Raw genomic sequence first — 26,979 nt, forward strand, 5'->3', positions numbered from 1 at the left:
GTTAACTTTTACATGACCACGGTACTCTTGTAACAAATGAGAACCAACACTGGAATGTTGCTGCTAACTAAACTCCACACTTCATTCCGATTTCACTAATTTTCCCCTAATGTTCTAGGACACATTTATCAAGCCTCTTCAGCTGCTACTAGGCTGTGACAGTTTCTAGCTTTTTGTTTCACTGGTCAGGTAAGTTGCAGAATGCCCCTCAAACTGCATTTGTTTTGATATTTTTCAGTAATGCTGGGGTTGCTGGTTTGGGGAGAAAGACCACAGAGGTAAAGTTGTAAAAGATGGTCAGTTTTTTAAAAAAAGAATCACATGTTTAAAATCAAGTATAAAAAAGGAGCTTCCTGGTTTCTAGCAGCATATAAGGAGTTTGGAAGTTATCACTCTACCCTCATGGTAAGAAAAAGCTAAACGAACTAAAAATCAACAACTGTCCTTAGATCTGTTAGAGAACTGAGGTCACAGGGAAACCGTTGCCCCCAAACTGAGGGGACAGACAGGAAAATACACAGAATAGCAGCTTGCCGGGGCAGAGGCCCACGAGCAGACAGCACCACTGAAGCCATTGCCGGGGGCACAGGGAGTGGAGGGGGGCTGTTACAACAGGAAGAACCAATGTCTCAGACCTCACTTAAGAACAAGCCTCTAGGGAAACCCAAGGACAAGAGGGGAGATAGAAATAAGGACACAAAGGGGAATTTTAGCCTTTGATACCTACAGCCAACAGCAAATAGTAAACACAGCCTAATCCCAAACCAGATATGCATAAACCTTACACTAAGGGCCTATTCATCTTAGTTCCTTTCACCCAGAATATGATCTCTGGCTTCTATTAAAAACTACAAGTCATACTAAGAGACAAAACACACAGCTTGAAGAGACAGAGCAAGTATCAGAACCAGACACACATAGGGAAAAGATTTTGTAATTATAAGACCAGGAATCAAAAAAAAATTACGATTAATATGCTAAGGGCTATGACGAAAAAAGTAGACAATATGCAAGAAGAGATGGGCAACGAAAGCAGGCAAATACAAACTCTGAGAAGGAGTCAAAAGGAAAGGCTAGAAATAAAGAAGGATCATAACACACATGGAGAGTCTTTGCTGGGCTCATGAGCAGGCTGTACGTGGCTGGGAAGGAGTCTGAGCCTGACAACACGCAACAGAAACTTCCCAAACTGAAGTGCAGAGAGAAAAATAAAATGAAAAACATGAAAACTCAGATCAGAAAAGTGTAGGAAAAGGACTAGATGAAGATAAAGTCTTTTATTTTTCTTATTCTTAGTTGATCTAACAGATAACTGTTCAACATAATAGCAACAACGTGTTTGCTAAGTACAGCCTGTGGGTGAGTGACATGAGCGACAGGGGTGCCGTGAGGGAGAGGAGGGAGGCACTGGTGGCATCCTGTGGCAAGGGGCTCTGCTGCTGTGAGGTGGGACAGTGCTGCTGGGAGGTAGGCACGGATTACTCGTAAATGTACACTGCAAACTCTAGGGCAACCACCAAAAAAAAAAGAAAAAAAGAAGTATAATTGATGCCCTAAGAGAAGAGAGAAAATGGAATTCTATAAGTAATTAAGAGCAGAGAAGGCAGAAGGAGACTGAAAGACAAAAAAGGAAACGAAGAACAAGGGCAATGAGTCGAAAATAGGAACAAACACAGTAGATACTAATCCAACCATCACATGAGATAAAAATACAAGACCCGATTACACGCCGTCTACAAGAAACACACCTTAAATACAAAGACACAGATAAATTAAAAGTAAAGGCGTGGAGACAGATACACCATGCTAACGTTAATCAACGGGAAGCTGGAGCAGTTGTATTAATTTCAGACACAGGAGACTTAAAAGTAAGGAAAGTTATCAGGGGTAAAGAAAGGCATTACATAATGATACAGGGGTCAGTTCTCCAAGAAGACGTAACAGTTCTCAATGGGTCTGAGTCTAAGAACAGAGCATCAAAATAGCGAGGCAAAAATGGACAGACTCACAAGAAGATTTGCCTTTTAAAAGTTATAGTCCCAACAGCAATCAGAACCCCAGTCATGGCTTAACAGACTGTTCTTAATACTACAGATAAACTCTTTTATTGGAAGTAGGAGTAGGGGTGGAGGGGTGGGGTGGGGCCAGGAGGAGAAACACACACCAGTTATCATCACCTTTCCATGATGAGAAAAGACTTGAAGTTTTATTACCCATATGGTTCTTACCCAATTGAAACTCAGTCTTGGGCTTGATGGCTGGAAGTCTACAATGCCATTCATAAGTATTTGGATAGGAAGTCACTGGTTTAGGAAGCCCAGACAGAAGTTTGAGAATCAACTCCTCATCCCAAGGATCCTCAATAGTGAAGTCTTAAAGGAACAAGAACAAAAAAGAAAATGAATTCAGTACCCAAGAATTTTACCAAATGAATTACAGATAAAGCAAGTAGAGACATTTCATTAAATGAGCTTTCAAAAGCCTTATCTTTAAAGAGCATTGATTCAAATAATAAACCACCATTTTCAAAAGTCAAATAGTCCACTATTTGTCATTTAAGATCTACAGATGTGATCAATATTCAGTTGTGCAAAGGAAATCAACACCAAGGGCATCTGTCCTAGATCCTGCCTTTAACACAATTATGGGCACATGTCTTAAAGGCAGACTTGGAGATGAGTTACTCCAACCTGCTCAGATATATACTTTTTAAAGTGATTTTCCGCTTCTATTCATAAAGCACGTTGCCTTCTAACACTTAGATTGCCTATGTTCAGTCTGTATGTATGAGATGTACTTTGGGTCCACAAAGACACACAGAGAAACCATTTCTAAAGGGAAGAAAAGTTTCCTTCCAATTTAGAATGCTATAAAAAATTGTCAGTGGCAGTTAATCAAAGATGAATCCAACCTGATGAACACCTACTTAGTGCTAAGCAGACGTGGGGCACTGCTCTCAGCATGTGCTGTTTAGTAACTCACCCGTCCTCAGAACAGGCTCTTAGCAGTACCATCATCGCCGCCCCTTTATAGAAATGAGGGCCACAGAGAATTGAAATAATCGTGGTCAAGATCACAGGGCAGCCTAAGAAGGGGACCCAGGATTAGAATCCAGCTAGTCTGTCTCCAGTCTGTCTGAACCACTATGCAAGACCATTTCGGCGTAACCTTGGGGGCGGGGCTGGGGTCCTTTAATCCTGAGCCTCTTTACTTTTCTGTAAAATGGGGATAACAGGATTAGATAAAATGCCTGGCACATAGTGGGCCCTCCAGTTCCAATTCCCTCCAACAGTAGATATTTTGATTCCTTTTAAAATTAAAACAAATTAAATCAGTCCTTCGCGTATGCTACTGCTGTGCTGCCTCGTGATATGGCACACAAGTCTTGTCTAAATTTGTGTCCTACTCAGCGACATTCCAGTCCCTGCTCTTTGAGCTCCTTTCATGGGGTAGCTTGAACCAGGCTACTGTCCTCATCCTGGGGAGCAATTAAGATTGAGCATCTGTTCATACTTGGAACATCGATATTCCTGAGTGGACCGATCTGCATCTGTCCCGCCTGGGGCCTCACGCTGGTGTCTGATGGGCCCTCTGCAGTGACAAAGTCAGGGTCTGTGAGTTTACAAGCCTCGAGGCCCCGCTCTGCCTCGCTGGTCAGCACGGCTGCAGAAGGCTGGCCCAGGCGGAGCAGGGATGCCGAAGGAAGCTCTGTGGGGAACGCTGGTTCCAGGCTTTTCTCTTGAACTGGACTGCATGTGTTAAAGGGACAGAGAAGAGGAAACAAAACACAAGTGATTAGAAGCCTATTGGGTTTGGTCACATAAAAGTCCCACAAAACAGTTTCCTTTTTATTCTAGAAATGACATTTCAAAGCTGCTTCAAAAAGAGTTGGTTAAAACATTTTCTTCAGACAAACAAATATATGCAAATACACAACTAGTACAATATGAATAGAAATCAAATAAAAAACATGGTAAAATGTTAGATAAACAGATGAGGTGATACACTGGATATTCTTTAGGGGCAAATGTTGGGAGGAATGGGTTTATTCCCCAAGCTGTCTCCTAAGCATCACTACTGTACTCGAGACTGAATGTTTACCTTTATTCCCAAAACAGCTTGTTTCATAAGACTGAGACAAACAGAAAATGTCAGCCATAATCCAACATCCTAACCACAGTACATTTACACACACACACGCACGTGCATGCGCACACCTGACGCTCATCATTCATGGATTCCATATTTGTGAATTTACCTACATGCAAACATTCATTTTTAATCTTCAAACCAACACGCATGGTGTTTTTGCCATGCAACTTCATGTTGCATTTTTACTTCTTGCCACAGGCATTTTTCTTACTGTGAATTTTTTAAAAAATAAACAAATTTTGGAATAATTTTAGATCTAAGAAGCTGCTGCAAAGATAATAGAGAATTTCCATATACTCCTTGCCCAATTTCCTCTAATGTTACCATCTCACATTATAGTGGCTCTTCCATCAAAATCAGTAAGCCAACATTTGTTATATTACTATGAACTAACCTCCAGACCTTGTTTGATTTCACCAGTTTTTCCACAAGGCCCCGTGTTTGCTCCAGGATCTGGTGGTGGACACCACGTTGCATTTAGCTGTCAGCCTCCTTACTTTCCTCTCCCCTGACAATTTCTTAGTCTTTCCTAGTTTCCCAAGACTCTGCCAGTTTCAAGGAGTGCTGGCCAGCTATTTTGTAGACTGCCCCTCAGTCTGGGTTTCTCTCCTATTTCTCTCATGACTAGACTGTGAGTGCTGGTTTGGGGAGAGCAGCACAGAGGTGAGATGGCATCTCCTGCACAGCGTCACCACGAGCCACCACTGGTGATGCTGACCCCGACCACCTGGGAAAGGTGGTGTCTGCCAGGTTTCTCCAGAGTCCTCCTGTGGATTTTAGTGACTGTACACCATCTAACCCAGGGGGTGTAGGCTTCCCTGCCTCTGAGCCACGGAACATACTTCCAGTATTTTGTATCACAACAAAACAGACATTTCCAAACCCATGCACATGACTACAAGCAACATGAGCGCCCACATCACTGTGGGTGCAGGAATGATTAATAAAATCATTTTCCCTTTTCTATAAAAATGTGAATTTTGGTTAACTTTCTAGCTCTTCTCCTCCACCAAAAACTACACAGGTAGGAATATCACTGTCATTATTACTTATGGTAAAAAGTAACTGTATCTAGCTTGGAAGAATTGTGAACATGCGCGGAGAACCCAGAGCCCCAGGCTCAGGCGTGATGACCCCTGTAATGGGCCTGTCCCTTGTGGGGACCCTGGAAACCAAATCCATGCAGTGTCACAAGAGCCACTCACTCCCAGGAGATGAGGCTTCAAAGCTAGGGAAGCCTCTGTCCCTGGGTCCTAAGTGAGTCTTGTTTCTTTGCAGCTTAACTGTTGCATGGGGTCAAAAACAACAGTTTCTTGGACAGCATTACCCTGCTGCTGACTGAGATTTCTGTCCTGTGTACTTCTAAATTACTCTTATGCCAAGTGTGGCCTATGGTCGTCCCATGAGGCAAGAGTTCAGCTGCACACAGGAAGATCCCTGTGGGCAGTAAGAGACTATGCCCGTCAGGTAGAATTTTAGATTAAAAGGTAAAGTCTATTTAATTTGCATTAATTTTAGTATTAGTGAGTTAACCTTTTTCCTTATGTTTATTCACTCTTTTTTTCTTTTATAAGTTCTGCACATGTCCTTTTATCCAGTCATTTATTTACTGGGGTCTTAGCTCAAGAGGTTTTTGATAATAAGAGGCTGTGCAGCGTAGTGGTTAGAACAAGAGTTCTGAGATCAGAGACACGGGTTCATATTCCGGGGCTGCAAACTAGAAGGTGTACGACTTTAGGCCGTTTATTTAGCCCACTCACCCTGGTTTCCTCTTCTGTAACTGTAGAAAAGGACGGTTCCTACAACTGAAGTCACTGTAAGGGTTAATTAAAGGGTGCAGTGCATGGAAAGCCCCGTGCAGGAACAGGCCCAATACTCACAAGGCTGTAGCTCCTACCAGCGTCTATTACATTTACCAGACTATTCAAATACGGTGAATTTTACGTCTGCAAAGCATGAATGTATGTACAGTAAGTCTGCACCCTGCACCAAAACCTAAGAGGCTTAAACATTCTATCTTCCTCCTCTTAAAAGAAAGTTACTGATTTTCTCAATTATAATGGGTATGAGGAAGCAACCACGTGCTGCTCACGTAGTCTTTAAGTGTCACGGTCTCTGACTGGTAAGAGTGTCTGCAGTTCTGCTCCCACGTCACTGACATCAGTCACAGAGACGGTGCCCCCAGGGATTCTGTGAGACTCCAGCTGCCTCCCTCACTGCCCTGATGCACCAGTGCTCAGGTTGATCATTCTATTCATATTTACAGAGAACACCTTCCGACTGAAAGCTGCAAATCAGTAAAAACTCTAGCAGCCTTCAAGGGCTGGAATGAGGTTTTCCCTTACAGCTTAGAAAGCAAAGCTAGAATGAAGATGGAGAGTGAGGGCACCACGTGCACCCCCCACAATACCTGCACTTTCCCTCTTTTGAAGGTTCCACCGTGTTTCCTTCACAAGAATCCAACGTCACATGGGTGTACTGTCTTGCCATCACATTTTCTGAAATATACAGAAAATCAGAGACAGACATTACACACACCCGTATGATTTCAGATGGTTACAAAGTCCAGAGTTCCTTTTTACACTGACCTTCATTATAGTTTCAAATAGAGTTCCATGGCAAAATGTGCTATATTTAAAAAATGGGAATAAGTCAATTAAAAAAATTCTACTACTATACGTGAATGTTTCGACCTTATACATTTAACCTACACAACCCTTTAAAAGAGTCCAGAGAGCAGCAGGTCCCCTGTGGACAGGATGACAGGCCACAGGAAGGAATGGTGGCAGTGCACACCCTGCTCTGGGAGAACCTGATGACAAGGACACAGAGAATAAAAGGCTGCACACTTTCGGAGGCAGAGGTCTTAGTGTCTTTCAGTCTAAGCTGCCTTATTCAGTCCATGTTTAGTTGACTGAGCTGATTTAGTATTTACATCAGTACTTACTGGCAGTACTTACTACTACTCCCTTTAATTAAAAAAAAAAAGTCTATCTAAGGAGAGACAAACTAGACAGGGCAGAAATACAGAGTACACGTCTCCCAAGCGATGCTGACAGAGTGCAGAGCCAAGCACCACACGGGACCTAAACTCTATCAGACATGGCCCCACGGAGCAGGTGCTAAAGTTTCTTAGTGCTAGAACACTGGCTTCTGCTTGCACAACCAAAGGGGCAAACACTCTAAGAAAAACCAATATTGACTTTTTGAAAGACTCTTGACTGTTAAACAGGTTAAGTTTTCCAGATGAAAAGGCTTTATTTTACATTTTTAAAAATTGAAGTAGCAAGTTTGTGATAGCACTTGTCCAAGTTTCAACTAAACCTTCCTTTAAAATTCAGGAAAGAAAGATAACATATTTGGTTAGCACTCTAAGAAAAAAATTTTTGTTCCTTAGTTAAAAATGTTTAGGTCTACAGGCTCAGACCTCACACTAAAATGAGCTTTCATCTAGGGGATGAAATCCTTCACTGCTGCTTCAGGGAACGACTGCCATTTAAACAAACAAACAAAAAGTGCCAGGAGTGATGGCGTCTGGCTAACAAATGAGTCGTTATCAAATGGTAAAGTGGTCCCAGATCTCAGCACAGGCCCACCTGGGATACTGCAGACCACTGCAGGCAAGCGGATAACACAACAAAGCAAGTCACACAAATTTTTTGGTTTCCCAGTACATAAAGAAGTTATGTTGACTGTAGTATGTACACTGTAGTATTAAGTGTACGATAGCATTGTGTCTAAAAAACAATGTACGTACCTTAACTTAAATAAACCTTCACCCCATACAAGTGGGTTGGTCTTTGTAGCTCTTCTTTTAAATGCTTCTATAGGTTTTCCTCCTGTTCTACCTATAATCTAAGTTACGAAACTTTAAAAATGCACACAGACTTTATGAAGACAGTAATGCCAAAAGAAAAAACTCATGTGTGTAATAATACAATGAATGGATTTTAACTTTCCTCTTTATGGTTTTCAAAATTCTCATTTAGAATTTTCCAGAAGAAAACTATAACTGTAAAAGAACTGAAGTCGGCAGATGGGGCACTAAGTGTAATGCACACCTTTATCCTCTAGAGGGTGCCCTGAATCCACCGGAGGTTTGTGGAAGGGCGTGGACGCGAGCCGGGCGGCAGCCGTGAAGTCTCCCGGGCTCCTGGGACTGGGGGCCAGGGCTCTGGTGCAGCGGACGCCCCACACGGTTGAATCATCCAAAAGCTCTTCAGTGTGAGGCACTTCCTACAACGAGAGAAGAAACAGAAAAAAGCAGCAATCTCTCTGTTTCATACACAAAATTTAACACATTAATACTTTTTAAGATTAAAAAAAATGAGAAATTTTGATTCTTTAGAGGAAATAGATGTAACTCCTGGCTAACACCTAGCCAAGGACATTGTGGTTCTATTTTTTCCCCTGGAACTTGGACATTTCATCTTTAACACACTCTGTGGAGTTATACCACATGCAGGAGTCAAGTTTTGTTTACCAATTTTTACTTTTTCTTTTTTTTAATTTGAGAAGTCTAGATCTACAGAGTAATTACAAAGATGGTACAGAGTTCCCTTACAGCCTTTATCAAACTTCTAAGGTCTTGAAATAATATATATACCCGCATGGTTCCTCCAGGATACTATCAAAATCATTTTTCAGTTTCTATTATCTACCATAGTGCATGGTGTCTAATAGATTCGCAAATAATTATAGAATAATGTTCTAAAAACCACACTCTTCACGTAACATTCTATTTTTCAGCACAGTTTTTAAAATACACCATCTCATTTGACTGGCACAGTTGTTTGGTAAAATGGAGAGAAAAGGGTTGCATGACCCACTTCATGGACGAAGCAGAGATTTACTTACATTTGGTTTTGAAGGAAATCTGCTCATGGAACGTTCTCCGAAGGTCCTGGCTCCTGCAGGTTTGTTTTTAGGCTGTGGTAATCTAAGGAAAGATGTGCAAAATTACAAATAGCAAAATACGCTAAGGAAATACACTTTACCACTTTAGCTAGGGTGCTAAAAACATTCTCCACTTACTTAATTAGTTAATATCTATATACATATTCCTTACTTTTACAGCGATTGTAGCAAAACTGAGTGCCAAGTTGAATTAACTTGACTATGTACATAAAAGTCGATCCACAGTTACTTAAGCGAGGATGAAAAATACTGAAATTCTATTACACTGAAGTTATAAATTATAAGAACAAACAGAGTTAGGGTGTGGCCAACAGAATGGCACGGATGCCACACATTTTATGCCTTGTTCCCAGTGCTTGGTCTAGCTGTGGAGTATGAATCTCTTCCACATCATGATACCTTTTATCCACGTGGACACTCTCTTTCCATGGTTTAAATTATTAACAGTGAAAACTCCTGGAGCTAACCTACTCTACCCTGATAGATGTACCCTCTACCCTCTCTAATGTAATGTCCCTCAGGCTTAAAACATATGTTCTCTGCAGCATGACCCAGTATAAGCCACTTCCTTTTCTACTTCATCAACCCTGCAAATGTACACAGACTGCGTATGGATACCTGTATCGGTGAATTCATTTACGTCTAACACAATTCAAAATCTGTAGGATCCCTCAGTTCTCTGATAATTTACAACCATCCTGCTTCCCTTTTCCAACACATGCTTTTGTTCCAGGAAGACTGCTTTCTTGGAACTCCCACTGGCACTGCAGATCTGGAGAAGAGCCGTAGCAACAATCTCCTGGCCATGTGGTTAAGAGGCCCACCAGTGGCAGAGCAGGGAATGGAGCCCAGACCACCTGACTGCCCTGTTCTCTCACCACCTCCCCGCCTTCTCCTGGAGGGACCTCGGCACCACCCGTCACCGTGGCAACACGCACTGCCCCAGTGTTATTCAACTAGATATTTCCTTACCCATAATTTTCTTTGTTTCCATCTTCAAATACAGGAAAAGCAGATGACAAAGAAGAGATAATCTTGTTGACTCCCCAAGCCCCGGAAGAACTTGCATTTTCTGCAACAGAGTAAAACACTGCATTTAATTATTGTATTAGGACAAAATGTTATCCTTTAGGCTAAACTTCAGCTACAAATAAGAAAATGGAATACAAGCTCACAGGAAATAACTGATGTCAGTTTCTGAAGTACTGGGTAACGAGGCATTCTGAAGTGACTTAACCAGTGTCACAAGGGTGTGGCACTCAAGCCTCGAGTTCCTGCCACACGTACAGCATGGTGTTTGCCATTCTTTTAAGACACCACTATGGCCACTGACATTGAATAGAGCTCTCCGTGTCTTTGTCTTCCTACAAGGAGGAATTAACCACTTACCTTTATATTTATCTTTGTCCTGATCTCTCTGGCTTCCAACACAAACCCCTGACTCTAGACATAGGGGGGACGGTTGCTGGCCTCCAACACTCCACCCCAACCTTCCTCTGCTGAGCAAGGCTCACGTAGACCTCAACGACTCAGCCCCTCTCGGCCACTCCCACCATGGGGACTTTTGTCCTTCTTTAGCACTTACTATTTATTATTTTTAAAGAAAAAACAAAAAACAAAAACCAAGTCTACGACACACAGTGAGTTCCTTGTCAAACACTGTTACATATTTTTACTTCACAAATTTTCTGCCCTATGTGACAAGCTCATCAAGGGGAGGGCCATTTCTTGAAATCTTTGCTATTTCTGTGGGCAACCACCCACAGTGCAATCCCCTTAGCAGCTATTAAACAGACTGTCATTACTTTGAAACTGGGCTTCAAATGCGTCTTCATTTTGATCTAGAGATGGCCATTCATCTTTGTCATCAGAAATGTCAGGAAGTGTAGGAGCCTGAAACATATTCATGATGAAACCTTCAAAGAATAGAAAGAGTAACTGTAAACATGGTTGCAAAAGAGCTTTCATTACCTTACTGTCAGAGGCCACACATTCAGACAAAAGGCTTTACATACCTAGTGCTTCTTTGGTGTGCACGGTGGGTGACGGCTGCACTTTGGATGGTGTGGCCTGAACCAGTCCCAGTGATGTGTTTGGAGTTGTGTGAAAAGAACTTGTGTTAACAACCTTATGTGTTTCACATCCTATTAAAGAAATGGGAACAAAATGCAAATTAGTAGAGAAATCAGAATAACTTAGAAGGCACACAACTTAAGAAACTTACTCTACTTAAAACATCTTATTATTGTGGATAACCCTTTCCAAGGACCTCCCTTATTGCAGTGCTTCCACACCTTCCATCTTCATCTTTATAACAGTCTCATGAGGTAGGTAAGGCAAGAGCTAGCCTTTTACAGAAAAGGAAACGAAAGCTCAAAGAGATTAAGCGGCTTGGACTAGGATTGTACCAAACTGGCAGCCTGGTCATAGACAGTACCCTCTGCTGTACTGCATCCCAGGAAATACAAGTTAATAGTCACACTGCAGTTTTTAAGAGTGGGTTTCCATCTCAGTCAGCTGGAGTCCAGACAATGGCAAACAAGGTCCTGTACGGCCTGGGCCCTGTTGGCTCAGACCTCATCTTCCTCCTCCTCTCCCTGCTCCCACTCACCAGCCACTGGCCGCTTTGCTGTGCTTACAACACATCAGAGATATCCCTGCCCAAGGACTCTGCACCTGCTGGTCCCTCTGCCTGAAACAGGTTTTCCAAGCTGGCTGCAAGGGCAGCCTCCTCCCTCAGGCCTTTACCCAAATACCACCCTCCTCCTGAGCCTCTTTCCTGGACAGCTCTGAAATTTCAATCCCCTCCCTCCCCAAAAGCAACACATCCTTCCCCTGCCGTGTGGGCAGGGGCTTCTGCCCCTTCTGTTCGTGACTGCACCTCTCACCACAAACGACAGTGCCCAGCATCTAGCAAGTGCTCAGTTAGGTCTTGGTAAAATAGGTGTCACTTGCTTTTTCAAGTAGCTCTGCTCTCACTAAACTGCCACTGGAAAGGATGTCACAGTCACATGGGGGGTGAGGGGTCACAGAGTGAATGCCCAAGCTGTGGGTCTTATTTATAAAACTTAGTTTCACGCAAATACCTCTAACAAAGTAGTACCAGATAGAAGCATAACACTCCTAATTAAACTTGCAATCACTTTTCCTTCCTCACAGCATCTTAAAGATGACTCTTGTTTTAGGTTAATTTGCTGAGAAATTTACTAGAAGAGTTTTCATAAATCAAGTTTCCAGAGGGTTCTAAGTAATAAGATGTGACTACTGGGTGGATTTCTACCTTTACTTGAAGTGGCCTGGGGCTCCTCTAACCCTGCATTCTGGGAACAGGAAAGCTAACACCAGGCTCACGAAGGTCTCAAGCCTCTAAACAGACCTCTGAGCGACCTGGATGAGTGTGGGCAAACAGGTCAGAGACAAATGTATTATAATTAAGTGTTACCTTCTTTCAGCTCTGCTGCACTCTGAGGCTTGAATTCATGATTATTTTTATTCACACACCTGGAAGAGAAAATTCTTGAGACATGCTAACTCTCAAAGAAAGAATGGTAAAAAAAAATGCCAGCTATTATGAGCCTATTGTTCAAATACAGATAGAAGAGACTAGGTCTACAGTATAGGTGAGTTGACTGTTTTATTTTGTTTCTCATATCCTTTTGAGGAAAATAATTCTTACTGATAAAGGCCAGGCATTAACATTTGCTTGACATAGTGATCCTGCATTTTAAACACCATGATCACTGTTCCTATGTGTGGTCGGGCAGGGTAACCGCTTCCCTGATTCAGATGATCCCATTTATTGCACAGCTAAAGGGCTGACACGCAGCTGCGGGCTGGGGAGCCCCGTGCGGTGGTCCCCGGCCACCACGTGGGGAAGTGTTGGTGCCTCAGTGGCGCAGGCCGCCTCCACGTGATGGGCAGCCAGCCATGGTGCACTGTTCTATAGACTTTAAGTTATCAAAAAAGAAGAAAATGGTACATAAGATACTTATATCACAGTTTGTTTTAAGGACAGTCGTGACAGTGGACTTCATCAGTCTATTTAACACTGCTCCCCCTCATGGACCTTGTGAGGATGTTATGTAAAAAGTGCCAAGCACTTTCAATTTTACAAATCCCTATCAAACTGTCACAAAAACACGAGTTTTATATGAGATATCAGAGAAGGATCCCTTTCTCTGCCGTGGTCAGCTGTCTGGGCTACTGAGCATGCCATGGGGGTCCATTCAGTCCCTGACCCGCACCAAGGTCAGGGCCAACCTGCAGTGCTTCTGACTGAGACCTGAATGTTCACTAGGTTAGAGTTTCACAGTGTTATAAGGGGCGGCTGCCTCTGGCTCCCACCGCCTCACTAGTCCCTCTCTGCGGGGACGGCTGGACATGCATCATGTCTACGGGGCCTGTCACTGCTGCTGCTGCTGTGTTATGGGCTTAAATATACCATGAAGAACTGATAAGTCACAGCCCCCACACTTCAGTCCTCTCTTTACAAACATGGTGAGACCCAGGACACAGGACTGTATTATCCTAATATGCCTGAAAAAGTGTGATGATTTTAAACCTTGTTTCCAGAAGAAATCTTTGATAAAAGTTAACCTTGGACATCGGGGAGAACCAGTGCTTAAGGACAATACCCGGTACTAAGGGGTTTTGCCCAAGGGGAGGATGTGAGTAACATTGTAGCGTTTAATTTTCCTAATGGATCAATAAAATTCTTACATATTTAAAAAAGAGAGAGCACCAAAGTGACTGAAGATAAAACTATAAACAAGCGATGTGACATTAATTGTAATTTCTGCAATCTAGGAAAAATCACTCAAAATTGGAGGAAAAAACCTCCACAGCAGTGTAGACAGACTTTGGCATATTGTGTCCTGGAGATTAATCCCAACTGCTCCCGTGGGAAGACAGAAGGAACGTGAGAAGAACACATGTCAGGGAACTACCTGGGTATAATAACCCTATATATGTTCAGTCAAAACCAGTGAGCAAAGGCAAGTTCAGTTTAACAGCTGTATGTTCTTCAGCCACAAAAAAACGGTTGCGTTTCAGGGTACTGAATATTTTTAATTCAAGAGAGAAGTATGAAGCAAAACAAATACTCTACAAGAAGCATGGAAAAGTAAGGCTGAAAGATTTGGGGCTAACGTTTTGGTAACTTAGCTTTTCCACTACATGCCCACCTCAAAGTTATTTTAAGACCCAGGACTCCTCCATCGCTGACACACTGCTCTGGATGCTGCGGACCGTGTGAAGGAGCAGTCAGACACCGTTCACATCACATCGTCTGGAGGATGACCTGGGCTTACCTGGCATCTTTGCCGGCCGCTGTAAACATGGAGTCTGTCATGGGCTGGGCTGTCAGAGAAACCGGGGGAGCTACAATCTGGCTGACGGCTGGGGACACCAAAGCAGCAGTGACAGCATTTGCCGCAAGAGGGACAACAGGAGGCACCTCTCCCTGTTTCTCTCCCGTGCTCTTTGAGGTCTGCTGATTGATGGCTGGAGGACTCGGTGCTCTCACTTCCTGCTGGGAGCCTGCATGTGGCCCCAGACGGGTGGGATTAACCTTCCATGTTAATCAAACAAACAAAAACAAAGCTGTGAGGTCCAGACTGCTACTGACTAGGTATTACAGCTTTCCGAACAATGGCATCTGTCTTCAGTAGATTCCTTTCCCCCTGAGGCAGCCCCTCACCCCTCCAGGTGTTCTGAACTGAACAGTCAACAACAATGGAGGCCACTCCGCGAGCGGGATGCTTTTGTAGCTTCATAACCACAGACTCACCCGGCAGCTCAGACTTCTAACCACTGAAATACCAGCCCTGACCATTCACCAGTATTTAAAACCTATCATATTTCTCTTAATTTTGGGAAAAGACCAACAAATCAATGTTATCAAATGCTCATAATGGTGTTCCTCCCATTAAAACACCCTTCTAAAATAGCTGTCTCTTTGTTTTGGTCAAAGCCAACACAGAGGCCAAAAGACAGTGGAGCAGTGCCTTCAAAGAGACTGAGGGAGCATGACTTCCCTCCTGGAACATCATCACCAAGTGTGGGGGCAGAATAAACATATGTCCAGACACACAAGAGATCTCAAAAAATTAACCCCTCAGATTTGCTTTTAAAAACAAGCTCTTGGTCGGGGAGGGACAGCTCAGTGGTAGAGCGCACGCTTAGCACGCATGAGGCCCTGAGTTCCATTAAACCCACCCCCCAGAAAACTAATTACCAGCTCCCCCACCCAACCCCCCCCACAAAAATAAAGATTAAAAAAAAAGCTCTTGGATGCTATGCCACCAAAATGAGGAAGCAGAGGACAAACAATGACGTGGGAACCAGAATACAAACAGCATAAAACACCACAGAAAAGGAACAAAGGGAGGACGGCCACCTGGAGACCAGCCTGGAGGTGGAAGACAAGAGGGTCTGGGAAGCATGTGGCTGAGAAACGTGAAACCAAGAGCGTATCTGATGTATTCAAACGTAATGAAAGGATATTTCCAGTTTCTTCAGCGTTTGGGGATAACTGACCTGATAAGTAGCAGGAAAATATAGCAAAAGAAAAGTGAGCACATTATTTTAACAATTCCTTAGAACTACTCAGGAAAAAACAAATTATACAACAAAGGAAATCCAAATAAATAAGAAAAAATGAAATAATACGATTGAAAACTGGACAAAGTCGATCAAAGTCAATTTAAAGTAAAAAAAGGCAAACAGAAACAAATGTAGTTTTAAAAGTCCAAATTCACCTGTATTAAAAAAAAAAGTATCAAATGGTTGAAAATTTTTAGGATAGCTAAAGTTAGCATGTGCATACAAGAAACAGGTACTGTTTGTTATTCACTATTAATATGAATATAAAATGGCAAACTCTAGCGGGGCAGAATGACAATATTTTAGGTACACAAACATATATAAAAACATACTACACATTCTGTTCTGTAACTTCCTTTCTCATTCTACATTCAGAACATCTTTCTGTGTCAAATTGTTTAAAAAATTGGGGAAGATAGTAACTAAATTAGCAACAGAATAAACTCTAAAATTAGGGCACAGAAGGAAGCACACAGAAATGGAAACAGAAATCACTGTGCTGGGCACGGGAAGCGTCAGCAAAGAGCACACACACCTCAGATCTCTCCTGGGAAGAGGGTGGGTTCTCCCGCGACGTCTCCACCACTTGGTGCAACTTCTTATGAAGTTCATCCATTTTCTGTTTTAATAGTTCCTCTTCAAAAGCATTTGCTTCTTTCCTTCTCATATAATGCCTGTCTTCGTTTACTTTAAGAACAACAAAATATGGTTTGCATGTGAAATTTAAATTCAGGTCATCAGATGAAAACTTCCCAAACTTAAAGAAGGAATCAGATATCCAAGTACAGGAAGCTCAGAGGGTTCCAAACATGAAGAACCCAAATAGACCCACATCAAGACATATCACAATCAAGACGGCCAGAGTCAAGGATAAAGAAATGATCCTAAAGGCAGCAAGAGAAAAGCAAAGAGTGAGTTACAAGGGAACCCCCATAAGGCTCTCAGCTGATTTCTCTACACAAACACTACAGGCCAGAAGGGAGTGGCAAGATATATTCAAAGTCCTGAATGAAAAGAAGATGCAGCCTAGGATACTTTATCCAGCAAGGTTATCCTTTAGGATAGAAGGAGACATAAAGGTTTTTACAGACAAGCAAAAACTATAAGAGTTTAGCAACACTAAACCTATGCTAAATGAAATATTGAAAGGTCTACTCTAAACAGAAAAGCAGCCAGATGCTACAGAAATGAGAAACTCACAACTGGAAAGGTGATAACTCATAAATTACGAATAAAATAAACACAAAATTGTAAAAGAAGATATCTAAATCATTGAGAGTGGGAGAGGGAGGCAGGAAAATATAGAATTTTTTCTTTCTTTTTTAAATTTTTTGTTCTCAGTAGGATGGATTTGAGATCATGTTACTATCAATTCAATAAAAATAGTTATAGTAATGGGCTAATAGACTTACAAAAAAGGGTAACCACAAGCCAAAAACTTACAAGGGAGTCACAAAAACTAAATAAAATCCATGATAATACAAAGGAAAATTACCAAACCACAAAAGGAAGAAGAAAGGAACAAAGAGGAAATACCAAATCAACTGCAAAGATAAGTACAAAATGGCAATAAACACACATCTATCATTAATTACTGTAAACGTTAATGGACTAAATGTTCCAGTCAAAAGACACAGAGTGGCAGACTGGATAATAAAGCAAGAACCTTCAATATGCTGCATACAAGAGACCCACTTTAGGGAGAAGGACACGTATAGATTGAGAGTGAAAGGATGGAAAGGATATTCCATGCAAATGGAAAAGCCAAAAAAGCAGGTGTAGCAGTACTGATTTCAGACAAAATAGACTTTAAAACTTTAAAAGGCCATAAAGAAAGATAAAGAAGGACATTTTATAATGATTAAAGGAATAACACAAGATGAGGATATTATACTCGTTAATATATATGCACCCAATATAGGAGCACCTAAATACATAAAACAATTACTAACAGAGATAAAGGGGGATATTGATGGGAATACAATCATAGTTGGAGATTTTAACACCACATTAACATCACTAGACAGATCTTTCAGACAGAAAATAAATAAAGCAACAGAGAAATTATTAATACAATAGAAAAATCAGACTTGGTGGATATTTTCAGAGCATCACACCCCCCCAAAATAGGATACACATTCTTTTCAAGTGCATATGGAACATTTTCTAGGATTGATCATGTACTTGGGCACAAAAGAAACCTCAACAATTTTAAGAATATAGAAATTATCTCAAGCATCTTTACTGACCACAATGCCATGAAACTAGAAATCAACAACAGAGAAACAAAGAAGAAAAAAAGGAAAGTATGGAGATTAAACAATATGCTATTAAAAAACCAATGGGTCAATGAGGAAATCAAAGCTGAAATTTAAAAATACCTTGAGACAAGCGAAAATGAAAGCACAACCACACAAAATTTATGGGACACAGCAAAGGCAGTGCTATGAGGGAAGTTTACAGTGATACAGGCCTTCCTCAAAAAAGAAGAACAATCTCAAATAAACAATTTAACCCACCAGCTGAAAGAACTAGAACAAGAACAAAGAACCCCAGAAGGCAGCAGAAGGAAGGAAATTATAAAGATCAGGGAGGAAATAAATAAAATAGAGATTAAAAAAACCATAGAAAAAAAAAATCAATCAAACCAAAAGCTGGTTTTTTGAAAAAGTAAATAAAATCGACAAACCTCTGGCCAAACTCACAAAGAAGAAAAAAGAGAGAGCACAAATTAGCAAAATAAGAAAGAAAAATGGAGAAAGTACAACAAATAAAATAGAAATACAGACTATCATACGAGAATATTATGAAAAACTATATGGAACCAAACTGGATAACCTAGAGGAGATGGACAAGTTTCTGGAAACATACAGTCCACCACGACTGAATCAAGAAGAAACTGACCACTTGAGCAAACCGGTCACTAGAAATGAAATCGAAATAGCAATAAAAAACCTCCCTACAAATAAAAGTCCAGGACCGGACGGCTTCACTGGGGAATTCTACCAAACATACAAAGAAGAACTCATACCAGTCCTTCTCAAACTCTTCCAGAAGATTGAAAAGGAGGGAATACTCCCAAACTCATTCTATGAAGCCACCATCACCCTGATACCAAAACCAGGCAGACATTGCCAAAAAAGAGAATTATAGGCCAATATCACTGATGAACATAGATGCCAAAATCCTCACCAAAATATTAGCAAATAGAATCCAACAACACATAAAAAAGATTATACATCATGACAAAGTGGGGTTCATCCCAGGGACACAAGGGTGGTTCAACATACGCAAATCAATCAATGTAATACATCATATCAACAAGAGAAAGGACAAAAACTACATGATCATCTCAATAGATGTAGAAAAAGCATCTGATAAAATTCAACACCCATTTATGATAAAAACTCTCGCCAAAGTGGGTATAGAGGGAACATATCTCAACATAATAAAAGCTATATATGACAAACCTACAGCCAGCATAGTACTCAATGGTGAAAAACTCAAAAAGCTTCCCACTAAAATCTGGGACAAGACAAGGATGCCCACTATCACCACTCCTATTCAACATAGTCTTGGAAGTCCTAGCCACAGCAATCAGGCAAGAGAGAGAAATAAAAGGGATCCAAATTGGAAAAGAAGAGGTAAAAGTGTCACTATATGTCGACAATATGTTACCACATATAGAAAACCCTAAAAGGTCCACACAAAAACTACTAGAGCTGATCGAAGAATTCAGCAAGGTAGCAGGTTACAAGATTAACGTTCAAAAATCAGTTGCATTTCTTTACACTAACAATGAATCAACAGAAAAAGAAAGTAAAGAAACAATCCCCTTTAAAATAGCACCCAAAGTAATAAAATATCTAGGAATAAATCTAACCAAGGAGGTGAAAGAATTATACACAGAAAATTAGAAACCATTGATGAAGTATATTAAAGAAGACTTTAAAAAATGGAAAGATATCCCATGCTCTTGGACTGGAAGAATCAATATTGTTAAAATGGTCACACTGCCCAAGGCAATCTATAGATTTAATGCAATCCCTATCAAATTACCCAGGACACATTTCACAGAACTAGAACAAATCATAATAAAATTTATATGGAACCATCGAAGACCTAGAATTGCCAAAGCATTACTGAAGAGAAAGAAAGAAGCTGGAGGAATAACTCTCCCAAACTTCAGACAATACTACAGTAATAAAGACAGCATGGTATTGGTACAAAAACAGACATATAGACCAAGGGAACAGAATAGAGAGCTCAGAAATGAACCCACAAACTTTTGGTCAACTAATCTTCGACAAAGGAGGCAAGAATATACAATGGAATAAAGACAGTCTCTTCAGCAAATGGTGTTGGGAAAACTGGACAGCAGCATGTAAAGCAAAGAAGCTAGAACACTCCCTTACACCATATACAAAAATCAACTCAAAATGGATCAAAGACCTAAACATAAGACAAGATACAATAAACCTCCTAGAGGAAAATATAGGCAAAACATTATCTGACATACATTTCAAAAATGTTCTCCTAGAACAGTCTACTCAAGCAATAGAAATAAAAGCAAGAATAAACAAATGGGACCTAATGAAACTTACAAGCTTCTGCACAGCAAAGGAAACCATAAGGAAAACAGACAACCTACGGAATGGGAGAAAATTTTTGCAAATGAAACCAACAAAGGCTTGATCTCCAGAACATATAAATAGCTCATACAACTTAATAAGAAAAAAATTAACAACCCAATCCAAAAATGGGCAGAAGACCTAAACAAGCAATTCTCCAAGGAAGACATAAAAATGATCAATAGGCACATACAAAAATGGTCAATATCACTAATTATCAGAGAAATGCAAATCAAAACTACAATGAGGTATCACCTCACACCAGTCAGAATGGCCGTCATTCAAAAATCCACAAACGACAAATGCTGGAGAGGCTGTGGAGAAAAGGGAACCCTCCATCACTGCTGGTGGGAATGCAGTTTGGTGCAGCCACTGTGGAAAACAGTATGGAGATTCCTCAAAAGACTAGGAATAGACTTACCATATGACCCAGGAATCCCGCTCCTGGGCATATATCCAGAAGGAACCCTACTTCAAAATGACACCTGCACCCCAATGTTCATAGCAGCACTATTTACAATAGCCAAGACATGGAAACAGCCTAAATGTCCATCAACAGGTGACTGGATAAAGAAGATGTGGTATATTTATACAATGGAATACTACTCAGTCATAAAAACTGACAACATAACGCCATTTGCAGCAACATGGATGCTCCTGGAGAATGTCATTCTAAGTGAAGTAAGCCAGAAAGAGAAAGAAAAATACCATATGAGATCGCTCATATGTGGAATCTAAAACAAAAAAACAAAAAAACAAACAAAGCATAAATACAAAACAGAAATAGACTCATAGACATAGAATATAAACTTGTGGTTGCCAAGGGGGCGGGGGGGTGGGAAGAGATAGACTGGGATTTCAAAAATGTAGAATAGATAAACAAGATTATACTGTAGAGCACAGGGAAATATATATAAGATCTTACAGTAGCTCACAGAGGAAAAAATGTGACAATGAATATATATATATGTTCATGTATAACTGAAAAATTGTGCTCTTCATGGGAATCTGACACAACATTGTAAAATGATTATAAATCAGTAAAAAAAAGTCAAAAACAAAATTCAGGTCATCAGAAAAAATAAAATTCAGGTCATCAGAAGAATACATGCGAAATGAGTGAAAGGTTATTTTTAAGATGGTAAAGTTTTCACTAGGTCTTTTCCATGTATATTAGGTTATTAAAATTGAAGTGTGTAATTATTTTTCAATTATAATTTTTACCTGCCCTCAGCAATTATTACTTTTAAGTTCAGGGCATGTAAGTTGTAAAAATTTACATGATCAACAAAAATATTTGGTAATAGCACAGTATTACCAACTTTTTTTATTTGATACTAAACACTTCTTGTAGAACAATCATGACTGTGCAAATCATTTGAAAAATGGAACTGTTTTTAAAAGATATTAACCTCTAGGTGCTTTCTCAGAAGAAATAAGAGTAAAGTGCACTGAAAGGTCAGTGCGTTAAGTACCTTGATCTCAGTCCCACTTCCAATAATTAGTTAACATAACCATATCACATACTAATAGAACCATCCAGCTCAGACTTTACCATCTGTTCAAGGCACAAAAATGTCCTCTGTGAGTGTCAACTGACTGTCCTCTTAGTTGTTAACCAAATGAGAAATAAGGAATGAATCAAAAGTGGCCTACAGCACAAATACTCAGACGGTGCAGAAGCCCTGAGTGGAACAGAGGTTTGTTTTCCTCTAAGGTTCATGTTGCTACAGCAAAGGCAAGTGCCAATATCTGTGTTAATGTTGTTTCCCTGAGAACCCTGACCCACTGCACAGGACAGCCATGAATAATATCACACTTGGAGCAGAGGACTCCTGAATGTCTTACGTATCGTAGTTGCAGATCTTGAAAAATCTCTTCTCAACACTAGTTCCCAACCTAATCCTTTCACGGTACAAACAACTGACTCAGAGGTTTAGAATTGCTACATAGAGAAGTTCAAATCCATATGATAATACTGAAAAGTTTTAAAATATCTCTTTCACAAAAGCTAAGGAACACTGGCGTGGATACATACTTTAGTGTTGTTTCAACTCTCAGCTTTGCTGTCAAGATACCAATTTAGCCCTTGGACAAACATAGTTGCTACACTAGTATAGTTTAACAAGATTTCTAGGCTTCTGACAGGATGAGCTAAACTCTTTTTTTTTTTTTTTGTAGATTCTTTCAGTATAGCCAATTATCTGCTAAAAATGTAATTACTCAGAGATGAAGATTAAGTGGCATAAGGTATCTCAAATTGTAAGACGGCAGGTACCCCACTGTTCGTGCTTTCTCCGCTGATTGTATTTCTGTGCTCTCAGTTCTTCAAAGGAAAATTCTGATTCTCCACGAATAAGCTTCTCCTTGCAATACATGACAACCTGCTGAACGTCAGCTGCGGCTGCCAAAGACGGGTGTGTGGAGTATCCTGACTTAGAAATCACGATCACCCTTTGCTCCCTAAAATGGGGAAGAATACATTATTTCCAACACTGTACTGAATGAAGCAGGTCTTGAAGGAAACTAAGTCATAGCTTAATGCACTGATTATACTTGCTTATTTGACTCTTTATCACAAGCTGAAGATATTACTCCAGAAAGTTCTGAACCCTAAAAAGACAGAAAAGAAACATAAGCATTTACTTATCTGAAAAGTAACTGTCATCCAAATTACTTCACAAAACAATATGAAAACACTTGAGGGGCTTGTTAATCACCAAATAGAGTCATATATGCTCTTTTAAATTAGAATTAATATCTGAGGCTTTGGTTTGCATTTTTACACTTATGATAACTTTTGCAACTCAAGAGTCCAATAAGAATTTGATTTAAGAATATGAAAATGAATATTCGTGTATGACTGAAGCATTGTGCTATACATCAGAAATTGACACAACACTGTAATCTGACTATACTTCAATAAAAAAGAAAGAAAGAAAGAAATTGATATTAAAAATATCTACTTGGTGGTAGAGAAGGGCACTTATTTCCCTTTGATCCATAGTCTAAGAGCTGAGCCCCAGTGCCAAACTATAAAGAGATTAATATTTCAAATAGCTACATTAAAAGAAAAATCATTACATTTCTTTTCTGGTACTGGTCTACCCTCAGGAGTTCCCAATGCCAGCATTCATTCATGAAACAGATATTTACTGAACACCTTGTACACGTCATGTCCTGAGCTAGGTCCTGGGAATGTGACTATCTCCACTGTTTCGAAGATTAGTCAGAGCAGTAGGAAGCACAGGACAGGCAAATGTGAGCAGGATGTAAACTGGAACAGTCTGAGTGCCTGTCAGAGTTAGAAATTCATATTCTACTTCTAGGAATGTGTATCATTGATAAAACCTGCACATTTGCACGAAGAACAGAGGCATCTCCGTGGGATGTTGCTTAAAGGAGGTCCTTAGCTGTTTGAAAAAGCAATGGTACTGTGAAGAGGAAAGATGCTGGGAAACAAGGAGAGGGAAGGAGAGAGCGTTTTTATGAGCCATCGGGATGGAAGAGCTCTCCACAGGGCAAAAGTCTCAAGGACAAAAGACCAGCATGGGTGGAAGGCCGCCTCTCCCCACCGTGATGGCAGGGAAGGCTGCAGCTACATTTACTGGCTGGTGCAGAAGCTGACGGATGTCAGCTGACAGCTTCTGTGGTCTCACTGAGATAGTATTCCTCAGCTCCTGAGGAAGAGGTAGTCAGGTCCTAAGTTTGAGGAGAGTAAAAAGAATTATAATTTGGCATTAGAGTAAAATGGGAAACACAAGTGAACATAAAACAGAAAGAGTGCCCTGGGAAACTGGAAATATAACTGCCGGGGAGAGCAGAGCCCTGGCTGAGATTACAGTCCCAAGATCTGAGTGTTTTAAGGGGGGCCCAGGAGCCTCCAGGTGGGTGTGTGAATTGAGGTAGGGAATCCTGCCTGGGCCTGTTAGAGGGAGGCCCGCAGAACAAAGGAGGAGAGAGGCTGCTGGGGTGGAGATGAAGACAGGTGGCCATGTAGTGGGGGGTCCCTGGGTCAGACAGGTGCAGGGAGCAATGGTCAGTGAGTTACTATAAATGTAATATTTGAAGTGAGCAGCGGTGGATGATGACAGGCCCAGAGAGGAGCCACAGGCACAGGTGGCTGACGTGGAGGTTAGAGTCTTGGGAGGCAAGTTCAAAGAAATGAGATGCCCAGGATGTGGAAGGCAGTGGGATGACGGTTCAATACAATTCCTGGTTTCCACGTGAACTACAAACAATTTTTATTACCTGATTCTTAGAAATGCAGGCTGAGTTATTTCCTGGATTTGATTGTGTTGTTACCATTTGGTTTAAAACCTGAGCATCATGCAGAGATTCTGAGGTTCTCGCTATGAGGGGAAAGGGATGAAATAAAGAGGAATAAGGGTAAAACCATATTCAATAAAATTATGACAAATACATGCTTGTGATCTTTCAAAAAGTAGCATTTAAAGAAACTCATTTACATTGCCTCAGAAATGTAACTGAAACACTTGATAAGTAAGAGAAATATTATAGAGGCAATTTTCTAACCAAATGCCCAAGGAAGTCCCTGAAAGAAATGTAAACTCTAGCTATTTTAAACAATAGGATAGAACAGTCAGTGCTTAATGATGAAATGTAATCTTTATTTCTTAAAAAACAAAAATCACCACATTTCTTTAAAAGTTGTATTAAACACATTCGATTTAATTCAGAACAGATGTACGCCAGAGTAAGAAGTAAGTTGTCTTCTATTTGGTGCAATTTTTGTTTAAAAAAAAGTCCTAAACATACAAGGTTATCACCACGTTTTTCATGTGGGTTTTCTTTTAAAGTGCTAAGACAGAGCCCCTGCTGTCCAGGGCGATTTCTTAGGCATCATTGTTAGCAGGGTGCCTTTCCATTACCTAAGACAATATAGTCAATAAATACTGGATGGATTTTTTTTTTAAGGAAAAAAAAAGGCAGTACAAATCAGAGGCTAAATTACCAACACTTTGGACATTTTAAAAAGCATCATTTTACCTTGAGTTGGCACATGGGTTTCGGTGAGACGGGTCTGAAATAACCTAAAAGAGAGCAGTAAAGGTATCACTATAGATTAAAACTTAGTTTAATATATATTTACATTAAAGTGAAAACTAACCATGATAGACAGCTTACTATAAGCTGGTAAAGACTAAGGTTAATGTAAAGAATGTAAAGGTGAATTTTAGGGTTGCTTCAAAATTAAAAAAAAAATTCTGGGATTATTTTCATACCCAATATACTTACATTAGAAAAAATTCTTCTTTTGCCTAGTGTATGTCAGAATTTCTTAAATTCACATAACAAATATACCCTCCTTCTCTGTGGGTATCAAGTATCAAATGTAACAACATCGAGTGTTTGAACTCTCTCTTTTATGCATTGCATATATTAGAACATAATGGATAGTATAATGTTTTAAAGAAAGATGTGAAAGTACAAAACTACTTTAAAAAGCAGATACATTACTGTACCTGCTGCAAGAACTTCTTAAATATGTCATTTCACGGCATCTTTGCACATCAATCAACCTGTCAACCAATATGCCTGACATTTTTGGGTGATGGGAGCAAGAGTGTATAGTATGGAGAGACTAAGACACATACAATCAAATGCAGAAAATGTCAAGTGTTTGACTCTTAATGCAAACAAACCAATGGTTAAAAAAGAAATTACATGAGGAATGACTGAAAATTAGATTAAAGAATTATTGTTCATTCTGTTAGGTATGAGAATGGTGTGAGGTTTTGGAAGAAACCACCTTTTGAGGTGTTTAAGGAAGTGTTTGGGGTAAAATATTTTGCTATCTTGGATTTGCTTTCAATCCTTCAGCACAAGGAAGAGCATGAGCCCTGGAGTAAAGCTGAAAACAACTGCGTATATGAAGTGCCAGCAAGGGACAGGCTGGCTCTGTGCTGCGGGGGAGGGAACAGCAAAAACAGCCCAACCCCCTGAGCAGTAATTTGGCTACAGGCACCACAAGCCTGAACACTCTTCATACACCCTTAACTCCACAGTTTCAATTCTGAGAAGCTATCAGAAGGAACTAGAGAAAAATAGGAAATACTTTTATGAGGGAGAAAAGACCTTGACACAGGCTTGCATATGTACGTTAGATATGACTGCAATCCTATTACAAGCAGAGAAAAAAATGCCAACCCAAACTGCCAGGTTTCTTCTGCTTCTTCAGCTTTCCGTATCAGGGTATATGTAAATGTACCCTAACGTGAGGTGTACCTAATCACTGAAAAGTTGAAAATCGTGAAAACAATGTTATTCATTAAGATATTCATTATGTTGTTCTTTATAAAAATCAAATTGTTGGAAACAACTTAAATGCTGCATTGGACCAATGAAATTATGACACAGCTCTGGGACAGTAGTACAAAAGTGCATAATTTCTTAAGAGCAGTATAAATGTGTATCACAGACACACAGTATGGCTGACCGTTCAAATACACAGACACTAAGGTATACACAGGTCTAGGAAAAGGTATTGGAAGGAGATGCATGAAAATGTTAACTGTAATCTTTTTGGGCAGTTTTTCTTTATACTTTTCTATACATCCACATTTTCCCCCATGAGAAGGATATCCCTGTACAAACAGAACAATAAAACCCTTTTAAGAACAAACATTACGTTTGCAGATAGGAGACTGCGAGG

At 40.3% G+C, this 26,979-nt stretch overlaps 1 protein-coding gene across 1 annotated transcript in view; it reads right to left on the bottom strand.

Annotated features, from left to right (window-relative positions):
• The window catches only part of BUB1 (BUB1 mitotic checkpoint serine/threonine kinase), a 35,486-nt gene that overhangs the window by 3,480 nt on the left and 5,027 nt on the right, over positions 1-26,979 (bottom strand). Inside the window, 15 exon segments of the mRNA XM_014558331.2 lie at positions 2,229-2,372; positions 3,514-3,749; positions 6,563-6,650; positions 8,214-8,388; positions 9,010-9,091; positions 10,042-10,141; positions 10,875-10,985; positions 11,085-11,213; positions 12,512-12,570; positions 14,379-14,638; positions 16,208-16,359; positions 22,582-22,766; positions 22,864-22,916; positions 24,555-24,655; positions 25,314-25,357. Of these exon segments, the coding sequence (XP_014413817.1) occupies positions 2,229-2,372; positions 3,514-3,749; positions 6,563-6,650; positions 8,214-8,388; positions 9,010-9,091; positions 10,042-10,141; positions 10,875-10,985; positions 11,085-11,213; positions 12,512-12,570; positions 14,379-14,638; positions 16,208-16,359; positions 22,582-22,766; positions 22,864-22,916; positions 24,555-24,655; positions 25,314-25,357 (1,919 nt within the window).

This window comes from Camelus ferus, chromosome 28 (assembly GCF_009834535.1).
Source record: "Camelus ferus isolate YT-003-E chromosome 28, BCGSAC_Cfer_1.0, whole genome shotgun sequence".
Lineage (NCBI taxonomy): Eukaryota > Metazoa > Chordata > Mammalia > Artiodactyla > Camelidae > Camelus > Camelus ferus.